Source organism: Girardinichthys multiradiatus, chromosome 14 (assembly GCF_021462225.1).
Source record: "Girardinichthys multiradiatus isolate DD_20200921_A chromosome 14, DD_fGirMul_XY1, whole genome shotgun sequence".
In the NCBI taxonomy this organism is placed as follows: domain Eukaryota; kingdom Metazoa; phylum Chordata; class Actinopteri; order Cyprinodontiformes; family Goodeidae; genus Girardinichthys; species Girardinichthys multiradiatus.
Genome location: NC_061807.1, coordinates 33,966,614 through 33,990,354, shown reverse-complemented (window position 1 = coordinate 33,990,354; position 23,741 = coordinate 33,966,614). Strand labels below are relative to the sequence as shown.

General features: G+C 40.7%; 1 protein-coding gene across 1 annotated transcript in view; it reads left to right on the top strand.

Moving 5' to 3' along the window:
- The window catches only part of hdac8 (histone deacetylase 8), a 42,344-nt gene extending 18,806 nt beyond the window's left edge, over positions 1–23,538 (top strand). Inside the window, exons 10-11 of the mRNA XM_047386039.1 lie at positions 7,540–7,645; positions 21,187–23,538. Coding sequence (XP_047241995.1) covers positions 7,540–7,645; positions 21,187–21,209 — 129 coding nt within the window. The 3' untranslated portion in view covers positions 21,210–23,538. The remainder of the gene's footprint in view (positions 1–7,539; positions 7,646–21,186) is intronic.
- Positions 23,539–23,741: the final 203 nt, after the last annotated feature.

The following is a 23,741-nucleotide window of genomic DNA, read 5'->3' as shown; positions in this document are numbered from 1 at the left end:
ATGAAACCACAGAGTAGCTCTGTAGCTCACTTAATACACTTAATACACTTAATACATCCTCCGGCACCTGGACTCCACAGGAACCTACGCCAGGATCCTGTTTGTGGATTTCAGCTCTGCCTTCAACACCATCGTCCAAGTTCTGCTACAGGAGAAGCTCTCCCAGCTGAGTGTGCCCGACTCCACCTGCAGGTGGATCACTGACTTCCTGTCTGACAGGAAGCAGCGCGTGAGGCTGGGGAAGCACGTCTCTGACTCCCTGACCATCAGCACCGGTTCCCCCCAAGGCTGTGTTCTCTCTCCTCTGCTCTTCTCCCTGTACACCAACAGCTGCACCTCCAGTCACCAGTCTGTCAAGCTTCTGAAGTTTGCGGACGACACCACCCTGATCGGACTCATCTCTGATGGTGATGAGTCTGCGTACAGATGGGAGGTGGACCATCTGTTGGACTGGTGCAGCCAGAACAACCTTGAGCTCAACGCTCTAAAGACAGTGGAGATGGTTGTGGACTTCAGGCAGAACCCAGCCCCACCTGCCCCCATCACCCTCTGTGACTCCACAATTGACACTGTGGAATCTTTCCGCTTCCTGGGAACCATCATCTCCCAGGATCTCAAGTGGGAGCCAAACATCAGCTCCCTCATCAAGAAAGCCCAGCAGAGGATGTTCTTCCTGCGGCAGCTGAAGAAATTCAACCTGCCAAAGACTATGATGGTGCACTTCTACACAGCCGTCATTGAGTCCATCCTCACCTCCTCCATCACCATCTGGTACGCCGCTGCTACAGCCAAGGATAAGGGCAGGCTGCAGCGTGTCATTCGGTCTGCTGAGAAGGTGATTGGCTGCAGTCTACTGTCGCTCCAGGAACTGTACACCTCCAGGACCCTGAAGCGGGCAGGGAAGATTCTGGCTGATCCCTCCCACCCCGGTCACAGACTCTTTGAGACTCTCCCCTCTGGCAGGAGGCTGCGGTCCATCCGGACCAAAACCTCACGCCACAAGAACAGTTTTTTCCCATCTGCCACCAGCCTGGTTAACAAAGCCTGGAAACCACCCTGACACTCTCCCTTTCCCCCACACCCCCCCTTTTTTTGCTGACAGGACACTTGTAACTTGTAACTCTATGCGTTACATTAACGCTCAGCTTAGACTCCTGCTTTACTTGCACAATGATCACCTGCACTGTTGTATTGCTCTTGCATCTTATAGTGCTCTATATTTACTCTCACTCACTTAAAACTGTGCACATATATTTATATTATATTGTAGATATGTTTATACTGTTTAATTTGTACCAACTACGCCAAAACAAATTCCTTGTATGTCCAAAAACGTACTTGGCAATAAAGCTTTTCTGATTAATATATTAAACGATTAAATATTTCCCTGTTTTGTTTTTTTGTTTCATTCTGTTGTTCTGTGCCCACATGAAAAAACACTGGCCCCACCCTGGCCCCCTTGTACATCTGGGCTAGAACCGCCACTATGAACGGTTATAACTGAAGTCTGATGGCGGTCGCATTTAATTAGTAATTTGAATGACCACTCAAAAAAAATTAATAAATTTTAGCAAAACATCAAAATTGAGCATCAAGACCTGCAGTGTGAATGTAGCCTTAGTTCCCTGCCCAATATGACTGCATGTTAACTTCTGACTGGAACTGTAGCTGATCTCCACCTGCGTTTATTATTACACGACTTTGTTTAACAAAGTTTAACATTATGGTGGGGTGTGTCGGGTTACACTTGGCCATGTTGCAATGCTGCAGATCCTCATATTCTTTATGGAGAAAATTGAGCTTTAATATTGTCATAGAAGTGGACCTTGTATCAGCTAGCCTTGCTACCGTATTATTCTAGAGTAAATGAAACAATAGAGTGGAACATGGATAACGCTAGACATAAAGTATTGTAATTAGCTTTATATTAAAGTGAAATTTAGTCTTACATTTGAACACAGTATTTTTTTCTGTGATCAGTGTTTGTTTTAACAAGTTTGAACAAGCAATGAATCATAACCGGGGTCTATGTTTAGGACCAGGGTAAAAAACCACCATCCTTTCCTTATCTATCTTCCTGAGTGTCTCTGCTCAGAACACAGGAGCCAGTCAGTGGGTATTTTCTGTCTCCTGACCTTGTCAAGTTATGTAGATGTGCTGCGTCACTGGAACAAGCAGTGGAGTTCATCCGTCTCTCATATCGATTTCTCATTCTCACACGTTTACTCACATTTTGTCTTTTTTTCTTCTCCCAACAATGCAATTATGCTCAGTACAATCTACAGAAATATTCAAAGGGTGTGGACTTGTCTCTCCCTTGCCTCCTTTCTGTCTCTTCCTTGGTCATCCAAGGCAAACAGACTGCCAGCAGGAGACTCTGTGTGTATGTGTGTTTTTGTGTTATTGGACTGCAGGACACGGGGCACTGGGTTCATGGGAATCATTTGGATGGGTCCATGTGTGTTAAGTAACTGCTCCCATTGAAAACTGGTGGTAAGGCATGAGAATTTACAAGAACAAACTGGAAACGGACTTTAATCTTTGGAAACCCACAGAGCATGTGAGAAATTTGCATACACTCACCTTGGACATGATGTCAATTCATATTTTACCTGTTCTTGTCATGGTGGAATGGTTATACAAAAATCAACTTCCTAGTAAACACAGCTAAAAATATATAAAAAGCTCAAGGACATTTGTACAGCTACACTAATATTTGGTTAAATGTCTGTTGGGTAGATGCACCTCGACCACATGTTTTGTAGCCGTCAACAAGCTTCTGGTAGAACTCTGGCTGGAATTTGACCACTCGTCTTGGCAGAATTGGTAGGTTTATTTTGGGGATTGGCCTGGCATAGTCCATAAATTTGAGTGTTGAGAACTTGGCAATTCCAGAAGCTTAATGTTGGCCTGTTATATTAATTTCAAATCAAGTTTGGATGCATGTTTGGGATCATTATCCTTTTGGAAAACCCAGTTTCAGCTGTCACCCTCAGATGAAAGAAAATTGGTGAGGGTGTTCTGGGAGATCCAAGGCTAAAGCTTGCCACTAACTGGAAAATGCTTGAAATTCGTTGTCATTGTTCACAGTGATGCGCCATGACTGAGGGCTCCTAACCAAGAATGAAGCTCCAGCTTCACAATCAAAACAATTAGCTGCACACCACATGGACAAGCCAAAAGCCATTTTTAGAAAGGTTTTATGGTCATCGAAGACAAAGATTGAGCTATTTGGCCACAGTGTTAACAAGAATCCCTGGAGCAGTCAAGGTGAGGCTTTCTAACTTAAGAATACAGCAACAAATGTTAAGCACAGGAATGTTGACGTCATGGTAAAGGGGCTGTTTCACCACAATAATACTGGCACAGTGGATGGAATAATGAAGAAGCAGGAATTCCCCTGTATTTCTCAAATCAACAGATGGATGGTCAAAACCTAGACACAATTTGGTGTTTAAAAATGTATAGACTATGGTTCAAAGCTGGGTCAGTCCTAGAAAACCATCTGATTTGAATGAACTCTTAACATTTCTGTTCAAACAACCATCCAGAAGCTGGAAGCTATATTATCAGTGGTATATAGAGCTGGTATGTATAATTTCAACTATGCATGGATTATAGATAATTAGAATCAAACTTGTATTACTACATACTACAGTATGTCCTGTATTATGTATTACTACATACTGCAGTATGTCCTGTAGTATGTATTACTACATACTACAGTATGTCCTGTTTTTTAAGGTAATTGAATTCACTGACTCTTCCTGCCCTACAAAATGCAGCTTTAAAGGACGAAAGTTCAATGATGTTCATGTCTGTGGGGAGCAATGGAAACCTTTTGCCAACACGGTACATGTTTTTATGGAGGAATCACACTTAAATACACCAGCTGATGCCTTCACATCCATTTACTGTTGAACACTCACTAACTTGCATTCCCTCTGTCCCGCTCTTAAAGACAGTGTGGTGTTTGTATCCAAATAAGCAGAAATGTACTCGTGCTGCACGTTGGCTGACTTCAGCTGTGTAAATCAATGTTCATTGCCAACAGACCTCAAAGCTGTTTTCTAATGGGATCTATTGAATGCACTAAAAAAATGAAATAAGATCTTGTCTACAAAAACCTCATGTTCGGAGTTAGCAGTCAGGAAGCTTTGATGCTTATTTTTTTGGGGGGGTCATCTTTACTTAACATAATGAGGTTTTCACCTTTTTGGTCTCAGAACTACTGAATATGGCTGAGTCCAGCTCTCTCTTTCTTGTTAGATTTCAGTCTCCTTGGCTCTCTTGGTATGTTCTGGTGAGTTTTAAGTCCAAGGCTTTCACAACAGACTGCACACCGACTGACGCACTTGTGGTCAGTCATGGCCTCACAGTTTGTTTTGCTCTCACGCCACCGAGTCATGGCCCCCGCCAATCACTGAGAATACTTTCTATGCTGCTCCTTTTTTCCCCATCTGACAGAGCTTGGATCAACTTATGATTAAAACAAAGTCTAGATGTCCACCTGTTTCAGTTTTTTCTCTTGGCTATGGTTTAGCTCTACACAAAAATGCCAGGAGACTTTAGCATTTACTGAAATAAGCTCGGAGCCTCTTTGTTCTCATTTGCAAGCTCCCCGCCGTCATATTGGAGGTTTGATTGATTTGTGGTTCCTTCTTTGTGCTCTGGATTGCATTTTATTTCTGTATGTGAAGCAGACAAGACTGTTTTAATTATTTGCTTTTGTGTTCAGAAAATGCACGTAACATGCGGCCCCTGCGTCCTCTAAGAATGAGTGTGTCAATCAGTCCACTGTCAAAAAATAGATTTTGGTTTTCCCTGGACCCTTCCCAAGACCTCCACAGACTTTTTTACCCTGCTAACCAGATGATCTTTTATTTCTTTTTTTCAGATAGCTAAAGATGGTACATGAATTTGCATTATATAGACAGTTAATTTGCTTTATTTCACACAACAAAAACTAATGTTCTTTTCTTTTTGAAACTAGAGGTCCTTTTGAAAGTTGTTCTGATTTTCAAATATTCACACATATGCAGTGCACAGGTTGAAAGAAAAGAATCATGGTTGGTAGAAACCAGTCAGTAACTGTATATACATAGTCTGTCAAACACGAAGTGTGGCAAGATCAAATTGGTTGGTCTCATTAGGAGAATATTTCCAGTGACAAACGACTTGTAACCATCTCAGAATTGAAAAAAGTATTGATCTGATGGTATAGTTGTAGATTCCCTGGTGTGTAATTGCTGTTAAACCTGAGCTGTTTACTTGGTTTCTTCAACACTTTGTGCATTTGCAGTTTTGGTCATTTTGGTCCAGATATGCAGGAGCTGTCCAACAAGGCTCTTCATATTCGCTTTGGACTACTGATGGTTAAAGTTATCTACAATAATAGGCTAGTAGTGAGACCAATAGAAGACATATCTGCTGACAGAAGGTGATTGGATATAATTGGCTAGGTTTGTTCAATAGCCATAGCGTCATGTGTCTTTACTCCACCTGAGCTTGTTTGCTCAGGGTAACAGCAACAATCAATGGAGGATGGGGATTAACGAAAAATCATGTAAGCATTTTTCATAAATATGTGTTCCATGCATATACCAAACACACTTAGCAGACAAAGACATAAGTCACGGCATGTACAGTACAAAGAGTTGTCTTTATTTTCATGACTATGAATATTGTAGCTTCACACTGAAGGCATCAAAACTATGAATTAACACATGTGGAATTATATACTGAACAAAAAAGTGTGAAACAACTGAAAATATGTCTTATATTCTAGGTTCTTCAAAGTAGCCACCTTTTGCTTTGATTACTGTTCCACACACTCTTGGCATTCTGTTGATGAGGTTCAAGAGGTAGTCACCTGAAATGGTTTTCACTTCACAGGTGTGCCCTGTCAGGTTTAATAAGTGGGATTTCAAGCCTTATAAATGGGGTTGGGACCATCAGTTGTGTTGTGCAGGAGGTGGATACAGTACACAGCTGATAGTCCTACTGAATAGACTGTTAGAATTTGTATTATGGCAAGAAAGAAGCAGCTAAGTAAAGAAAAACGAGTGGCCATCATTACTTTAAGAAATGAAGGTCAGTCAGTCCAAACAATTAGGAAAACTTGAAAGTGTCCCCAAGTGCAGTCGCAAAAACCATCAAGCGCTACAAAGAAACTGGCTCACATGAGGACCGCCCCAGGAAAGGAAGACCAAGAGTCACCTCTGCTGCGGACGATAAGTTCATCCGAGTCACCAGCCTCAGAAATCGCAGGTTAACAGCAGCTCAGATTAGAGAACAGGTCAATGCCACACAGAGTTCTAGCAGCAGAAACATCTCTAGAACAACTGTTAAGAGGAGACTGTGTGAATCAGGCCTTCATGGTAAAATAGCTGCTAGGAAACCACTGCTGAGGACAGGCAACAAGCAGAAGAGACTTGTTTGGGCTAAAGAACACAAGGAATGGACATTAGACCAGTGGAAATCTGTGCTTTGGTCTTATGAGTCCAAGTTTGAGATCTTTGGTTCCAACCACCGTGTCTTTGTGCGGCGCAGAAGAGGTGAACGGATGGACTCTACATGCCTGGTTCCCACCGTGAAGCATGGAGGAGGAGGTGTGATGGTGTGGGGGTACTTTGCTGGTGACACTGTTGGGGATTTATTCCAAATTGAAGGCATACTGAACCAGCATGGCTACCACAGCATCTTGCAGCGGCATGCTATTCCATCCGGTTTGCGTTTAGTTGGACCATCATTTATTTTTCAACAGGACAATGACCCCAAACACACCTCCAGGCTGTGTAAGGGCTATTTGACCAAGAAGGAGAGTGATGGGGTGCTGCGCCAGATGACCTGGCCTCTACAGTCACCGGACCTGAACCCAATCGAGATGGTTTGGGGTGAGCTGGACCGCAAAGTGAAGGCAAAAGGGCCAACAAGTGCTGAGCATCTCTGGGAACTCCTTCAAGACTGTTGGAAAACCATTTCAGGTGACTACCTCTTGAAGCTCATCAACAGAATGCCAAGAGTGTGTGGAGCAGTAATCAAAGCAAAAGGTGGCTACTTTGAAGAACCTAGAATATAAGACATATTTTCAGTTGTTTCACACTCTTAGTTTTGATGCCTTCAATGTGAAGCTACAATATTAATAGTCATGAAAATAAAGAAAACTCTTTGAATGAGAAGGTGTGTCCAAACCTTTGGTCTGCAATGTATATTGGCACAAAATGGGATCAGGTCTGCCAGTATGTTAAGATGTTGGAGATCAAATTGGTGAAGGAGCAAAGTAACCTGAAGCCGAGACTGCCACTGACCTTTGTTTCATAATCAGGTATCAATAATGCAGTTTCTCAACTTATTTTCAGATTTAGATTTGTTAATAAAAATAAAAAAAACCTGAGAAAATATAATTAATGTTGCTGTCCAGTTCTTCAAACGGAGCCTGAACCTTCTCGGTGAAATGACACAAAGGGACAGATGGTCTTTAAAAACAAGCCAAACCAAAGTTCATGGCGTGATCTGTAAATGCATATTTGTCTGCAGTTTTTTACAGAGTACGGACCAGACTACTCTCTGGAGATCAGTCCGAGCTGCAGACCAGACCGCAACGACAGCAAACACCTGGAGCGGGTCATCAGCACCATCAAAGGTATGTGTGATATTTCTGTTTACTGGACGCCCAGGTGCATCTGTATGTGTGTGTTGTGTGTGTATGTGTGTGTGTGGGGGGGAGGGGGTGTAGAGCGTAAACAGGTGTGTGCCTGTTTGTGTGGAAGTGAACCCTCACTCACCTACAACCCTTTTGTCTCTGTGTGGCTCTTTCTGTGTTTGGTTTCATGTGTCTGGACTTGTTGCTGTATGCTGCTCTGCTAGATGAAGGTATCCCTCCTTTAGTCTTTTGTCCCTTTAGCTCCTATTGTCCCTTTGTGTGTCTTTGTGTTATGCACAGTATGTACGATCTGGTTATTTGGCCTGCGTCCTCTCATTCACCTTCTGGATAGTAACAAATGCATTTTTTTTTTCTTAGATGTGTCTGAGTATGGTTTTATGTTTGAACTAAATCTTCATCCTTGAGCTTGTTCGCGTGTTCGTGTGTGTGTGTGGCGACTTGTGGTTAAAAGTCAGCCGTTTGGTCTTGACAGCCCGCAGATGTTGCAGGAGGGTGAAGCTAAAGTGAAAAGTTGATTGGCAGAAAGATTTCCATAAGGTGGTGCGGTCAGGGAAAAAAACTGCAACAATCAAGACCATGCACACACAGAGAGAAGAAAGATCTGACAAGAAACTCTGCTCTGTAGATGCGTAAACCGCAGACTAACAAAACCTTTATTCTCCATCTGAAGGTTATTCAGTCTTCCTTGAACCTTTTCCTTAAAACAACCAATCAAAAAAGAGATTCACCTGATTATATCACCACCTTTTCCCTTTAAAAGGTGTACAGGTCCTTCTCAAAAAATTAGCATATTGTGATAAAGTTCATTATTTTCCATAATGTAATGATGAAAATTTAACATTCATATATTTTAGATTCATTGCACACTAACTGAAATATTTCAGGTCTTTTATTGTCTTAATACGGATGATTTTGGCATACAGCTCATGAAAACCCAAAATTCCTATCTCACAAAATTAGCATATCATTAAAAGGGTCTCTAAACGAGCTATGAACCTAATCATCTGAATCAACGAGTTAACTCTAAACACCTGCAAAAGATTCCTGAGGCCTTTAAAACTCCCAGCCTGGTTCATCACTCAAAACCCCAATCATGGGTAAGACTGCCGACCTGACTGCTGTCCAGAAGGCCACTATTGACACCCTCAAGCAAGAGGGTAAGACACAGAAAGAAATTTCTGAACGAATAGGCTGTTCCCAGAGTGCTGTATCAAGGCACCTCAGTGGGAAGTCTGTGGGACGGAAAAAGTGTGGCAGAAAACGCTGCACAACGAGAAGAGGTGACCGGACCTTGAGGAAGATTGTGGAGAATTGCCGATTCCAGACCTTGGGGGACCTGCGGAAGCAGTGGACTGAGTCTGGAGTAGAAACATCCAGAGCCACCGTGCACAGGCGTGTGCAGGAAATGGGCTACAGGTGCCGCGTTCCCCAGGTCAAGCCACTTTTGAACCAGAAACAGCGGCAGAAGCGCCTGACCTGGGCTACAGAGAAGCAGCACTGGACTGTTGCTCAGTGGTCCAAAGTACTTTTTTCGGATGAAAGCAAATTCTGCATGTCATTCGGAAATCAAGGTGCCAGAGTCTGGAGGAAGACTGGGGAGAAGGAAATGCCAAAATGCCAGAAGTCCAGTGTCAAGTACCCACAGTCAGTGATGGTCTGGGGTGCCGTGTCAGCTGCTGGTGTTGGTCCACTGTGTTTTATCAAGGGCAGGGTCAATGCAGCTAGCTATCAGGAGATTTTGGAGCACTTCATGCTTCCATCTGCTGAAAAGCTTTATGGAGATGAAGATTTCATTTTTCAGCACGACCTGGCACCTGCTCACAGTGCCAAAACCACTGGTAAATGGTTTACTGACCATGGTATCACTGTGCTCAATTGGCCTGCCAACTCTCCTGACCTGAACCCCATAGAGAATCTGTGGGATATTGTGAAGAGAACGTTGAGAGACTCAACACCCAACACTCTGGATGAGCTAAAGGCCGCTATCGAAGCATCCTGGGCCTCCATAAGACCTCAGCAGTGCCACAGGCTGATTGCCTCCATGCCACGCCGCATTGAAGCAGTCATTTCTGCCAAAAGGATTCCCGACCAAGTATTGAGTGCATAACTGTACATGATTATTTGAAGGTTGATGTTTTTTGTATTAAAAACACTTTTCTTTTATTGGTCGGATGAAATATGCTAATTTTGTGAGATAGGAATTTTGGGTTTTCATGAGCTGTATGCCAAAATCATCTGTATTAAGACAATAAAAGACCTGAAATATTTCAGTTAGTGTGCAATGGATCTAAAATATATGAATGTTAAATTTTCATCATGACATTATGGAAAATAGTGAACTTTATCACAATATGCTAATATTTTGAGAAGGACCTGTATAGGACATAGTGACAGCTGCAATAGTGGTTCCACTGGAAAAATATTATTTTCATGTATTACCTTCACACAGGTACTATAAGTTTGCATTTAGATGTAATAATTGTGGAGCTATACTTGATATATTGCAGTTATTTAATTTCATGCGGAAATCATTCTAAACCCCCTCGGGGTTTAACAGGTTAAATGGGAACACTATTATGGATTAATTTGTGTACTGAGCATGTCCTAAAAATGTAAGCATATAGTTTACACATAAAGTCATCTGGATGACCTTGGAGTCTCAGAGGGAACTGCATAGAATCAGAATCAGAAAAGCCTTATTGCCAAGTACGTTTTTGGACATACAAGGAATTTGTTTTGGCGTAGTCGGTGCAATACAATATAAATTAAACAGTATAAACATATCTACAATATAATATAAATATATGTGCACAGTTTTAAGTGAATGAGAGTAAATATAGAGCAGTATAGGATGCGAGAGCAGTACAACAGTGCAGGTGATCTCTAACTCTGCGGCATTAATCCAGCAACAGTTTCATGCTCACTACCCAGAGGTTGCAGTTAGAAATTTGTTCTAAGTGAAGCCTAACAGTGAAAAATCCAAGTGAACTTTGCCTTTACTTTTTGTTGTGAACCTACTTTTTGGCCACCTGCAAATTGATTTAAACAACTCGATTCCGGTTTGTTCAATAAACCTTTTAAAAAACTCCACTCTGTGAAAGGATCCCCAGATTAAATAGAAGAATGTGTTCTTAGATTGTATCCACAGAAGTGTGGACATGGTAACAAGTAGCAACTCAGTCTTCATACATTTGAACAGAGCGGATTGTCTTACTGCATCAAAAGACAAAAAGCCTTCTGGAAATAGATTCTCTTTACCCAAACAGCATTACATTTCTGCAGGTCACATTAAATCAGGAGATTAGGAGTTTATTTGCCAAAATTCAATTGGTTTGCATTAAATCGTTACAAAACAACAGATTAAAAGTATCACCGCTGCTTAGTCATACAGCTTTTATTAGGGAAAGTAGAGTACCAGCAGATGGAAAGAATGAAAAGCGGAAACGGAGAGATGGGGAGAAAACAGGAACTTTTATCTGTTGATCCCTTTTTCTTGTTTAAGTACCAAAGTAGTTGTCAAGGATTTAAAGTAATTTAGTACTTCACCATTTGCTGAAATCTTTGGTTGTGCAATTATGTCAAGTTTTACAGCTACCACTGGTATACATCTGTTTAAAAATGTGTCATTTGGGAGATATAAAGTTTGTGGCATTTATTCTGTAATAAAACGGGAGGGGGGAGGGGGGGGGGTTGATTTCCATCTCTTTACTCTCCTGACAGTTCAGACATGCCACGTCTATTCAATGTAGCACCGTTTTGTTCTCGTCTGTCTTCAAGCTCTGTCATCTTGTATTCATTCAGAGACAACTTTACACAAAGCCTTTTGCCACGCATCACATAAGACTTCAAAGTGTCAATGACAAGTCAGTATATTATGCAGTTAAACATCGAAGTGCCTTGTTTTCTCTGTTTCTGATTATAAAAAGATGGGCATGTTGGTTCTACCACTCACGAGTTCTGGATTTAACAGAAACACACACAACTCAAGGCAAACCCATCCATATGACATCACCGGGGTGGATAAGTGTTCAGCTGGTTTGGAAACAAAGTGCTGCTTACACTGGTTTCCCTGAGAACTGGTCAGTGTGTGAGACCCTTTGTGCTTGTATGTATGTGTGTGTGTGTGTATGCATGTGCCCACATCTGCAGCCTGTTTGCACTAGTAACCCACAAAACAAATGAAAGGTATAAAATGATTTTCCCAAGAATCCTTTTGAATTTCATTTTTTATCACCATGCATGATGATCCAAATACAAATATTAGACTAAAACATTTACACTTAGGACTATAAGATAGTCCTGAAACATGAACAGGACAATATAGGGCTGTGCAATAATTAGAATTTGTGTTTCAGCTTCATTTTTGGCTTCAAATCATCACGGGAACACTGTCAACAACAACAAAATAAATATCAAAATTATTCTCTCACATTCTGGTTCACATGATGTTTTTAAGTGCAATAAATGCAAACAGTTTTTCAGCTTATGAAAAGTTCGGCAGTGGTTTTGTACAGTAAAGCAGCTCTTTATTTTTACCAGTTGTAGTAATTAGTTTAGCTATATTGTGTTTGATAATGCGATTCAAATTGTTTTAATGTTCACATATTACAAATCTAAAGCTTTCTCATTCACTATTCCAGATATTTCTTTTAAAACAGATTTTTCACCAAAAAATAGCCTCTGTCAATTCTTGGGTTTTAACATATAAAATGATTTGGTCTGCATGCATGGAAAAGTTATGGATAATGTAAGCACACCCTAAAAACCCTAGATACAAAACAACCTGCTTAAGATTAGGTTGGCCTGCTTGCTAAAGGTAGCAAACTACCAACATTTTAGTGCCTATATTTACAAGGGGCGCACCCCCTAATGAAAACCCTGATTTCCTTAATTTTGGATGGCTGTTAATCGGCTGATACTTACATGTGACACCAATCTTATCCACTGATCTTATCTACATGTCTTACCTTACCATCTTCTTTGTTTTTAAAATGTGAAAAATTAAAGACTAAAGGTGTCACGGTGAGGTTTTGGGGTGGACCGAAGCGCAGACAAGAGCTTGGCAGCACCATTCCGAATAATCTTCGGCTTTATTCAAAGTTATAAGCGTAACAAAATCACTGCAGGTAAACCAGAGATCCAAAACTTACATCTGCAGGAACATGGTAAACATGGCAGTAGTGGGTAGACTTGTTGTGCAACGAGAGGAACCAGCAAAGGACAATGAAACAAAACCAACTAATATACTGAGGGAGAACAAAGGCAGGTAATCAAAGGAAATAAGAACAGGTGAGACAAGAAGGCAGAGGGAGCAGGTGAACCTAATAAAACTAAGCATGAGGAAAGGGACTAATTAACACAACAGTGAGCAGACCTCATAGAAACTATAGACCAAGATAAATAAAGCATAAAAATCAAGAATAAACATGAACTAAAGGAAACTGAGAAAACGGAGGGAACACAACAACCTAAGAACTAGCAACACCATAAAGAAACCCTGACTACAAAAGTAAACAAACCTAAAGCACACTGACTGAATAGACTGGAAGGGAAGCAGAGAACTTGAGGACTAGAATGTAAACAAACAAAATATAAACAATAAGTAAACAAAACCTAACCAGAGGGGCTGGAGAATAGAGCTAAACTAGAGGAACTAAACGACAATAGACTACAACTAGGAAAGGAACTAAACACAGAGAAAATAAGACTAGTAACCTAGTAGAATATAAAAGAGGACAAATACCAAACCATAAATAAACACAAAGATACTAAATGGGAAACTGAACTAGGAAATACAAGGAAACCAGAGCACTACAATAAATAATAATAATAATACAGAGAAAACCATACTAAGTCAAAACTAAGAAAGCAACAATAACCAAACGAGCAATGAACGAGGAGGTTGACAACACTAGGGGGGAAATAAACAATCAGGAGTGAGAGGAAGTAACCAAAACAACCACGACTACCAAAATACTAAATATAAACATAAACAGTGACTAAACATAAACAAAGTCCAAACCCTGACAAAAGGAAATGCAATGGTCTAACCTTTTCATTTATATTTGAGAGCACCACCTCATGTGCAATTAAAACAAGTTTGTATAATTTCATGGGTATTGCTCAATGTTTTTCAATAAAACAATATTGGAACATTGAAGGTTTATTGTGACCTTATAACCCCTGACAGTGTCAATTATACAAATTCTTGTATTGGCCAAAATCTGAATCGGCAGGTGAGGCTTTTTAAAGATCGTGATCGGCCAGAAAACTGCAATCAGTGCACCCTACGTTTCATGGCTAATGGCATTGATCCTACCCATTTTTAATGAGGGCGTATGAGTAGCTCGACTGTAAATTAGTAGCTAATTATTCTCTGATAGCTTTCAGTAACTAGCTAGCTATAACAAGTTGCTATAAGCTAACTGGGAAAGTTTGAGCTGCCGAAACACCCCAAGGAAACTTCAGGAAATGACTGAAGTATTAAAGATTTATCCACCCTGGTCTAAATTGAATTGTCTTGAAGCTGTAAGTTGTTCCACTAACAAAGCAATGACAGAATTAAATTGTTATTGTTTGCAAAAAAACAGTTGCAGTTTTCATGCTAACTAGCCAGTTAAAGCAAACACATAAGAAATGACTATATTTCTGTCAAAGACATCAGAAACATCCTAGCTTTTATTACAATTGTAAACCAGCAATTTAATGTTCTTTAAGTGTAGTAAAATAAAGGATACATGGAGTGTTTAAAGCATTAAATAATTACTCAGTCTTTGCTGATGTTTGTCATTCACACATGCAGATTGAGACGGTTTAAATTAAAGTGCGTTTTTTATGAGGTGTTTTTCTTGGTTGACGCAGCCGTCTCATTGTTTGTGTATTTACAGCTCCGTGTTTACAAGGGTGGTAGCTTAATTTCCCCTGAGGCTGTGCACTCATTTGTGGCTGTCATTAGCATTAAGTTATCCATGTGTATATACACCACCTTTTTTTCCTGTGTATCTGCAGGGCCATATATTTAATATTCAAATGCTAATGCTGAATAATTCTCCTGTACATTGACAAGGTATTTTAAATGCACTCATAAGGAAACACAACCCACAGATATAATCCAAGGACGGTAACCATGATGAGAGAAGTGGAAAAACATCACACACAGGTGATATTTGTGACTCTTTGCTTAAATTTCATGTTGAGCGCCACCAGAAACACACAAATGAGCAGAGAGCACTGTCAAACCATTATCTATAATAGAAAGAGAATGGCACAACTGCAGACCTACTATGACAGGACCGTTTGCCTCCTGACTGGCCGCGCAAGGTGACCATTATTCAGAAAAGCAAAAAAGAGACACATGGTAGCTTTGGAGGAGTTTCAGGGATCCACAGCTCAGGTGGGAGAATCTGTCAAAAGAAAATCTATCAGTCTTGCACTCCACAAGTCTGGGCCCAAGATTGTTTAAAGACAAATGAATCTCCCCCCAAATGTGAAATTAAATACAAGGAAATCCTGGAAGAAATCCTGTAAGATGCTGCGCAACACTTGAGACTAGGGAGGAGGTTCACCTTCCAGATGGGCAATGAGCCTAAACACACAGCCAGAGCTACAGGGGTTGGACAATGAAACTGAAACACCTGGTTTTAGACCACAATAATTTATTAGTATGGTGTAGGGCCTCCTTTTGCAGCCAATACAGCGTCAATTCGTCTTGGGAATGACATATACAAGTCCTGCACAGTTGTCAGAGGGATTTTAAGCCATTCTTCTTGCAGGATAGTGACCAGGTCACTTCGTGATACTGGTGGAGGAAAATGTTTCCTGACTCGCTCCTCCAAAACACCCCAAAGTGGCTCAATAATATTTAGATCTGGTGACTGTCCAGACCATGGGAGATGTTCAACTTCACTTTCATGTTCATCAAACCAATCTTTCACCAGTCTTGCTGTGTGTATTGGTGCATTGTCATCCTGATACATGGCACCGCCTTCAGGATACAATGTTTGAACCATTGGATGCACATGGTCCTCAAGAATGGTTCGGTAGTCCTTGGCAGTGACGCGCCCATCTAGCACAAGTATTGGGTCAAGGGAATGTCATGATATGGCAGCCCAAACCATCACTGATCCACCCCCATGCTTCACTCTGGGCATGCAACAGTCTGGGTGGTACGCTTCTTTGGGGCTTCTCCACACCGTAACTCTCCCGGATGTAGGGAAAACATTGAAGGTGGACTCATCAGAAAACAATACATTTCACATTGTCCACAGCCCAAGATTTGCGCTCCTTGCACCATTGAAACCGACGTTTGGCATTGGCATGAGTGACCAAAGGTTTGGCTATAGCAGCCTGGCCGTGTATATTGACCCTGTGGAGCTCCCGACGGACAGTTCTGGTGGAAACAGGAGAGATGAGGTGCACATTTAATTCTGCCGGGATTTGGGCTGCCGTGGTTTTATGTTTTTGGATACAATCCGGGTTAGCACCCGAACATCCCTTTCAGACAGCTTCCTCTTGCATCCACAGTTAATCCTGTTGGATGTGGTTCGTCCTTCTTGGTGGTATGCTGACATTACCATGGATACTGTGGCTCTTGATACATCACAAGGACTTGCTGTCTTGGTCACAGATGCGCCTGCAAGACGTGCACCAATAATTTGTCCTCTTTTGAACTCTGGTATGTCACCCATAATGTTGTGTGCATTTCAATATTTTGAGCAAAACTGTGCTCTTACCCTGCTAATTGAACCTTCACACTCTGCTCTTACTGGTGCAATGTGCAATCAATGCAGGCTGGCTACCAGGCTGGTCCAATTTAGACATGAAACCTCCCACACTAAAATGACAGGTGTTTCAGTTTCATTGTCCAACCCCTGTACAATGTAATGGTTTAGATCAGAGTATATGCTTGTGTGAAAATGGTCCAGTCAAAGTCCAGACCTCAAACCAATTGAGAATCTGTGTCAAGACTTGAAAATTAACATTCACAAATGCTCCTCACGTGGTCTGGGTTAGAGCTTAGAAGAATGGGCAAAAATATCAGTCTCTAAATGTGCAAAGCTGTTAGAGACAAAACTGCTTGTAAAAAACAAATTATGTTTTCCCTTCCAATTCACAAGTATGCATTACTTTGTGTTGGTCTGAAGTTTTTAGTTGTCAGTCAGTCAGTCATTTTCTACCGCTTATTCCATAGTGGGTCGCGGGGGGAGCTGGTGCCTATCTCCAGCAGTCTATGGGCAAGAGGCGGGGTACACCCTGGACAGGACGCCAGTCCATCGCAGGGCAACACACAAACAACCATGCACACACTCATTCATACCCCTAAGGGCAATTTAAAGTGACCAATTAACCTAACAGGCATGTCTTTGGACTGTGGGAGGAAGCCGGAGTACCCGGTGAGAACCCACGCATGCACGGGGAGAACATGCAAAAGTTTTTAGTTGTCACATGAAAAATTGCAGAACGGTTTAAGGGGTATCAGTACTGTTGCAAGACACTATATTGATATGCAGATTGGGTAAAAGTAGTAATTGTAACAAATAGGTGAAGAATATGTTAGTGTCAATGTGATGGCAAGCCACACATGAAAAGATCCACACCTCACCACTAGTTCGTTTCACTTTAGTTTACTTTGTAGTCACTACTTCAAATATATTTTCCTCATCATTCAAAATATTGTTTGTTTATTAAAGTAGCTTATTTTTCCATCACACCCCACAATGTTTATATGGAGTACACATATCAGCAACGCAAAGTCAAAATGCCCTTTTGTTGTATTAATACTTTTTTCTTTGTTTGAGTTACCTGGGGGTTTTGCTTCTCCTTTCTGGTTGGCAAAATGTGTGGTTAAGAGCTGAAGGACCTGCAGTACTTCTGACAGTCTCTTCCCCGTGTTTGTTACATGGTTTAGCTAAACCGGTATTTAAGTTCCCTTATGTGCCAGTTCAGTAGGTCAGTTTGTCTTATGTTTGTTTGAGGTTTGGTTAGTCATGATTTTTGAGTCTAGTTTATTGAGTTGACCTCTTTTACTGGCTTGGCTGTGTTAACCATTTTTCATATTTTTGGGTTAATAAAAAACCACCTTTTTTGAATTAAACATCTGTTTGCTCTATGACTGACTGCTTGGTCCCTGACAGTCCAGTCCATTTACTTTCAAATGATTTCCAAATTTCTCTGTCTGTTGGCAGAAGTTTCTGACAGAGTCCAGCTTTGAAAAACTCGGGCATATTCCAAAGACCCGTCAATTTGTTTTGATGTTGGGATGGTTTTCCGCAAATATCCTGTTGCTGAGGGCCCACTAGTAAAGGTTGTTCCCCTTTTCTGAGCTCCTTTCCCTGTTATTAGTCTGCAAATTACTGTTACTTTTTAAAAATAGACGAAAAACAAGAAAAATCCATAGAGCCTAACCCATTCGATCTCTTTGAACTTGCAGGGTAGATCGACTATTTTCTTCAGGGTGAACTCAAACACTGGTATGTCTTTATCTAGCAAGCAATTCTTTGTCTGTTTCCATTCTATCTCCAGCTGTTAAAAAAACTATCTGAAGTTATCTCCCAGAAGTGATTCCACTTCACCATTCCTAAGGCTCCTTCTGATCCCTCTTCCAGGAATCCAGTGGAAAACAGCTTAATCTGAAGGAGCTGCTTTCTGTTTGCAATTTGAAACAAGTTATAATTAATCCAAAAGCACATATGCCCTTTTAAATATTTTGTTTTGCTCAAATGATCTCGTTTTCTAAAAAGGCTTGGCGTCTCTAGTGGAATTTATTGGACAGTAGGAGAGAAATGAAGTGCAGGTACAGAGAAAGGAATGACATCTAGCAAATATAGTTCATCTGCAAGAAAAAAAATGAATTCAAGTTGCAAAAACAGCATAGTGGAGAAATGTAGATTTATGTAGTTTTGCTCAGAATTTAAAGTTGGAGAATTAACTGGAAAAGACCATGAATTTATAATTCCAACAAAGTCTGAGGTCCCCACCACCCCTGACTTCAACATCCAGTATGGCTGCAGGCCATTTGATCTGCACTGGCAACTACAATAATAGACTGTTAATTTGTCATTTCTATCTTATTACAGCGCCTTGTGCAAGTATTCATACCTGTTAAACTGTTTCACATTTTATCATAACACCAACTTCATTGTATTTTATTGGTATTTTATGCGGTAGACCAACAAGTACTGCAGAATAGTAAACTGGAAGGAACATTCAAAGTGTTTATATATATATATATATATATATATATATTTATATAATGTTTTCTTTTTTTTTTTCGTAATAATCTTCCTAATCTAGGTTCTAACTGGACACAGATTGGATGGCAAGAATCTGTGGGCACTGATTTTGAAGTCTATCCATAGATTCTCAACTGGTTTTAGGTCTGGACTTTGACTGGGACATTTTAACACATGAATATGCTTTGATGTAATCCATTCCATTTTAGGTTATATGTTTTAGGGGCATTATCCTCCCGTAAGGTGAAGCTCAGTGTCAGGTTTGCATTCTCTAACAGGTTTCTTCCAGGATTGCCTTTTATTTAGCTCCATCTAACATCCTTTAATTCCAACCAGCGTTTATTTCCCTGCTAAAGAAAAGTATCCCCACAGCATTACTCTGCCACCACTATGTTTCACTGTGAGGGTAGTGTTCTCAGGGTGTAGTGTTAGTTTTCTGCCACACATAATTTGAAAGTAGGCCAAAAAGTTTAATATTGGCTCGGTCTGAGCACCTTCCTCCACATGTTTGCTGTGTCCCATACAGGACTGGTAGCAAACTACAAACAGGACTTCCTGTGGCTTTTTTTCAACAATAGCTTTTTATTCCTGCCACTTTTGCATAAAGGACAGACTTCTAGAATGAAAATAAACAGTTGTCCTGTAAACAAATTCTTCCACCTGAGCTGTGGATCTCTGCAGCTCCTCCAGGTTAACCACAGGATATTGTTTCAGTATAAGGGATATGAATTTACTTGAAAGTAAATTGTAAATCACTGGCTCCTGTATTATACAATGGCTGTTAATGAGCCTGTCGCTACGATGAATACAGAGTCGCTAAGATTAGTTAACCTGGTCCCAGAACACAATAATTAGCAAATCCTACTGGTTTTCCCAACTGGCAGCTAAATGGTTAAGTTTAGAGCTAAAATTATTGTAGCATATAATTTTATATAGGTAGATTGGTTGCAGCTAAATAGCCAAACTGTTTAAAATGTAAAAGAAAATAAAACAGTGACAAGCACATTTTTTTCTACTTGCTTTAAACCTGATTATAGAGTGAGCTCTGGTGTACAGTTTGGGTTTGCATAATCATCCATGATATCTGCGTATTTGTTGTCTTGGAGGAATGCTTGGTGCAGATAAGACTTTTTGAAGCAGCAGCAATGCGAACTGTGTAGTGGAGAGAAGAAGGAATAATAGCCTGAAGATAAACAGGACTGGCATGCCTTTGTGGTGCAGATTCTCTGTACAGCTGAGCTTTATCAGCAGTAAGAAGCCGTAAATCAGTCGCACTAGTAAACCATCCTGTCTTGGTTGGTGTGGGAGCCTGCCAGAGCAGGAGGTGTGGAGCATCTGGCCTCATTTGCTTCTTTTGCAGTTTTCTACATTTTACAGTTTTTTCTCTCAGTGGAGTTTGTCATCTGAATAAAATTATTTAAATGTTGTACTAAGATATTAACTCAGTTGTGGGCTTAACAGCAGAATTATAACTAGAAAAAAGTTTTTGGTCTGATGACTCGGAGTCTTTACAGTGTTGATTTTCAAAGCTGGGTCAGCTTACATTGTTCCCTCTCCCTGAGGTGGCGAAGATGCAGCATTTCCTACATATTTGGAGGTCTGAACACGGCCTAAACGGGTCGGTTTTAATGTTTACATTTCAGAGCTGCCAGTTGTGGAAGTCACAGGAGATATTGTTGTTCCAGCTTCGATAAAGCCACTGTTCACTGTAGTCGGGACGTGACGTGACGGGACTGCACTGACAGCTCCACAATGGCCAACAAACAGGACATCCTCCCTCAGTGCGTCAGGGCAATTACTCATCCCTGCGAAGTACACGTGCCGCTTGTTTGTTTTTACCAATCGGAGCGTTTAGCATAACAAAAGATCAACAATGCGGCATTATTTCCCAAAGTGAACCGTCAACTACACTTCATAATGCACCTATTGTTCCCAAACGCTTGCTTTGTGTGTGTATTTGAGTGTTATGGTTGCATGGTAACCAATCTGTGTCCTCATGCAAATGAGCTCTCAGCGTTGGCATTTCCATACCGATTCCCTGCTTTGCATGCTTGTATTTCCTCAGGACTGACAGGGCTCAACCTCTGCCAGATGTTGCTTTGCATTTTCACTGGCACTCGTGCCCGTGTTCGGTTTCTCTTGGTGTCTTAATATGTGTGTTTAGCCTTGCCTAATGAGAAGAATATGACCCTCTTCTGCCATTCGTCATTCTCTGCGGGTTTGTGTGTACGAGTGCTCACCCATGTAACCTCTCTCACCCCTCTCATTTTTGTCTCCCCTTGTTTACAGGGAATTTAAAGAATGTGGTTTAGGACCTGGCAACCTCAGCCTTCTACACATACACACACCATCTTTCCGAACCAGGTCTATGCTCGGCAGCTCTAATGAAGACAATATGGAGCGGACCCCTCCAGCCCCGAGGCATGGATTGAGTGAACAAGGGAGCAGAGAAGAGAACAAGACAGTTTTGGAAAACATTAGTTGACTGTTACCAGGGGAGAACATTTTAATAAGGGATAGGGGTTGATGTGGTCTCTATACAATGTTCACTGTTTTCAATTCCTTGTGTTTAAAAAAAAAAAAAAAGTAAAAAAAAAAAATGTATGTGGGTTTTTGTAAATGAGAGTTTATGGTATGTTCTTTGCAGTTTGGTAAAACTGGAGGACAGCGGTGCACCCTGAGCTTTCGGCATCAAGGGAGGCATCAGTCGGACATTAAATGGAAAAACTGATTTTTCAGGGCTCCGGTTTCATGGTCTCCCCCCCGGTCCCACTGTGTGACTTTAGCCTCTTGTGGACAGATGAGCACTAAAACAGACAAAACATTCAAGTTCCTCTAAGGCCCTGTAAAACCTTTGTTTCTAAATGGGTCTGTAAAACGTGGTGGAATGTCTAGAGAGACTTCTAGTCCACAAATTGGGAGTCCAGAAAAGTTTGGAAAATCAACTGTAGCACTTGCCTTCAGCTGCTGGCAGACACCAGAAACATTTTGGACTGCTGAGATTTTAAATGAAGAAGTGAAAGATAAAAGTAAAGTATTTTTTTAAGATTAACTGACAAGATTACATTGTCTTTGGAAAAAAAGCAACCTCGAGCTCCAGCATCCATACTGTATTATTGGCGTAACATTTCACATTCACTACTCCATGCGTCTAACATACCAAAACTGTGAAACTACATGTTCACTGAACATTTATAGTGGAGGTTGGATAGCTTTAGTTGTTTCCTTTTACTCAGTAGTTACATTTAAACCAACAGTGTGAGGTGTTCTGTGGTTTCTTGTATTGGAACATTGGCAATGCAAACCTCATCGCCCCCCCACCAGTTTTAGACCTGGCCATTTTCCCTCTGCCGCCAGTCAATGTCATCAGGGAGAACCTTTCATTTGGAAGAGTCTTTTCTGAGTCTATAAAACTCTTAATCGTCAAAACATCCACATGGAAACACCCCTTACCCCACCTCCCCACCGTGGGCGGGGGTATCAAACAAGTATCAAGGTATACCAAGCTTTGAAATAGTTACGCATTCATAACCACTAAGATTTTCTGCCATACTGCTTTTTAAGTATAGAGTTCATTTAAAGACATGTTTAAAGACAGCATTTAAAGAGACCACAGCAAAACGAGTTGCTCTCAGAGGCCTATTAAAACAGGGGTAAAAGAGGAGCCTGTGAAGCTACATCGAGGAATTCAAACCAAAACATGGCAGTTCCACTTTATATAGATCACAACTGAATGATTTAAGGGTGAAACGGAAGGATTTAAAAGCATGATACGTGGCCTTCAAACAGCAGGGGGACAAAAACATAAAATATTCTGCGCATTCAGCACTTAAAACTACTACTAAACTCTCCTCTTTTTAAAGTCTGAGGCCGTGGCAACACACATTTTGAAAAGGGAAAATTTTCTAGTATGTTTACACATCTGCTTCACATGCAGAGTTTTTAATCACAAGAGCATTTATTTTACACTTTATGAAGTAGGACATTTTTAGCCATACCAGGATCTTTTTCTTTTGGATTTTAATGCTGTTATTATCAATATTATGGTCACCTGCTGGTGTGGCAAATCAGTGTGTTTCCTAGACAGTGATGCTAATTTTTTATTTTTGTTTTTCCAAAGTGGAGGAAAAAAGATCTGCTTGAAAAATATATTTAGAGAAGAGTATTTGGAACCTGAATGTAATAAGAGCGTTAATCCCAACACCCACTTTAGGATTCTGCTGCAGTAGCAAAGTCTGGCATCTCCATCGCTCAGCACGAGTGATATGGCAGAATATGGTGAGGTGGTTATAATAAAGTTGGTTTCTCAGTACTTTAAGTGTTGCTAGAGTCTTCACCTCACTGGATTTTTTAAATCACACAGTGTGTGCTGGGTTTTAAGGAATATTTTCAGAGCTTACTTCTATCCTGCTTACAAAAACATGAGGTAGCGAGTGACAAAACATTATCAATAGCCTTTCTTTGCCAACCTGATGGGGGTCATAATGTTATGGTTTATTTCTTCATTCTTGTGTTCAGGCTTCTTCCAAAAACTCAATGTTTGGTCTTCCAAAACAAATGTTTGTAATTTATTTGACTTGTTCTTTTTTCAGGATGGAATGATAATAAAATACAGCTCTTCAAAGAATATTAAAAGCAAAACCTGGGTGCACAAGCTTGGATTTATTGTAGATAAAGCCTCCAGTATAAACACGCTTATAGACACTGGTTTAATGTCCTTCAGGAAGATGCAGCTCTAACAAGCTTTCATCAAAAACCTGGTAATATTCTTACTGGATATTTGGTTGCTTTCCTATTGCTGTCCTGGCTTTAAATTATAGTCCTCAAATCTATGGTTTTCCAGA